Source organism: Penaeus monodon, chromosome 23 (genome assembly GCF_015228065.2).
Source record: "Penaeus monodon isolate SGIC_2016 chromosome 23, NSTDA_Pmon_1, whole genome shotgun sequence".
Lineage (NCBI taxonomy): Eukaryota > Metazoa > Arthropoda > Malacostraca > Decapoda > Penaeidae > Penaeus > Penaeus monodon.
This window is the reverse complement of record NC_051408.1, coordinates 42,136,866-42,138,050: the sequence shown is the minus strand read 5'-3', so window position 1 is coordinate 42,138,050 and position 1,185 is coordinate 42,136,866. Positions and strand designations below refer to the sequence as shown.

The 1,185-nt window shown below is 39.2% G+C and overlaps 1 protein-coding gene across 1 annotated transcript in view; it reads left to right on the top strand.

Annotated features, from left to right (window-relative positions):
* The window catches only part of LOC119588091 (neural cell adhesion molecule 1-like), an 85,634-nt gene extending 84,461 nt beyond the window's left edge, over positions 1-1,173 (top strand). Inside the window, exon 11 of the mRNA XM_037936800.1 lies at positions 454-1,173. Within this exon, the coding sequence (XP_037792728.1) occupies positions 454-671 (218 nt within the window). The 3' untranslated portion in view covers positions 672-1,173. The remainder of the gene's footprint in view (positions 1-453) is intronic.
* The last annotated feature ends 12 nt before the right edge of the window (positions 1,174-1,185 follow it).

The following is a 1,185-nucleotide window of genomic DNA, read 5'->3' as shown; positions in this document are numbered from 1 at the left end:
CCTTGCGTTAAAATATTCCATCCTATTTTCTCTTCCATTAAACTCCATCCATTCCCTTTTTCTTTCATACATCCACGTTATTCCTATATGCGCGTTGTGTTTGTAACGTATCTCTTAGCTATTCAGTATTATACGCTTCTCTTTAGATTCGCCAAACAGTTACCTAAGGTACCCCTGTAATAGATTTTTCCCGTTTTCTCTCACAAATAACAGTATGAACCATTTTCTTTAATAACCTTTTTCCGAACAACTGAGTTACCTATCATCTCTTAACGCCTAACTTACTCCAACCAACATCTAAACCCTTTGAATTATTTTTCCGCAACGTATTCCATCCTTGAATCAACTCACAAAGACCAAAATTCGGTCCAACAGAAGAGCAACAGACCAGCCTCGACCAATAACCACAAGTTACCCCTCGACGAGCTAACGTTTTCTGTGTCCCCCTTCCAGGCGAGCCATACGTCATCAACAGCCTGGCCGGGGACACGCTCTATGTCCTCCGAGCCTCTGCCAAGAATGCTGCAGGGTATTCTGACTTCTCCTCCGACTTTATGGAAAGAACCAAGAAGATTCACGAGTCGCAGAGTCAGATCTCGGCCGCGAACAGCCTCTCCGCCACTGCCCATGCTCTGGTTCCTCTCGTGCTCCTCTGGGCTTCCCTCTTGTGAGCGATTCCGTCCTCGTCTGGCGGAGTTGTAAGCCTCTCTGGAGTTTTGCTATTGTTTGGGGGGTATGGCAACAGTGGCGTGAGATTTTGATTAATTAAAGACGATTAAGAAGAAAGAAAGAAGAAATAGTCTTGTGGAAAGCATCGTTTTTAATGTTTTAATTTGTTTTTTTCGTTTTCTTTCTGTTGTTAGACTAGTTTCATGGCATACACGATTTCTTCTCTCTAGAATTACGTTTTCGTTGATTATTTGTATTTTTCTCATTAAGAAAATGAGAAACGATATTTTCTATAGCATTTTAGCAAATACATTTTTTTTTTCTCAGAGGTAAGATAGAGAAACGATATTAAAACATGAAACGCCAAGTCACACTCATTAATATTTTGACTAAATAATGTATCGCATGTACACATTTAGTAAAAGAATTTATAGATTAGATCCAAAATACGTTTGTACACTTGAAACGCTCACAAAAATTAAATATAGTTACTAAAATAATACACGAAATACCTGT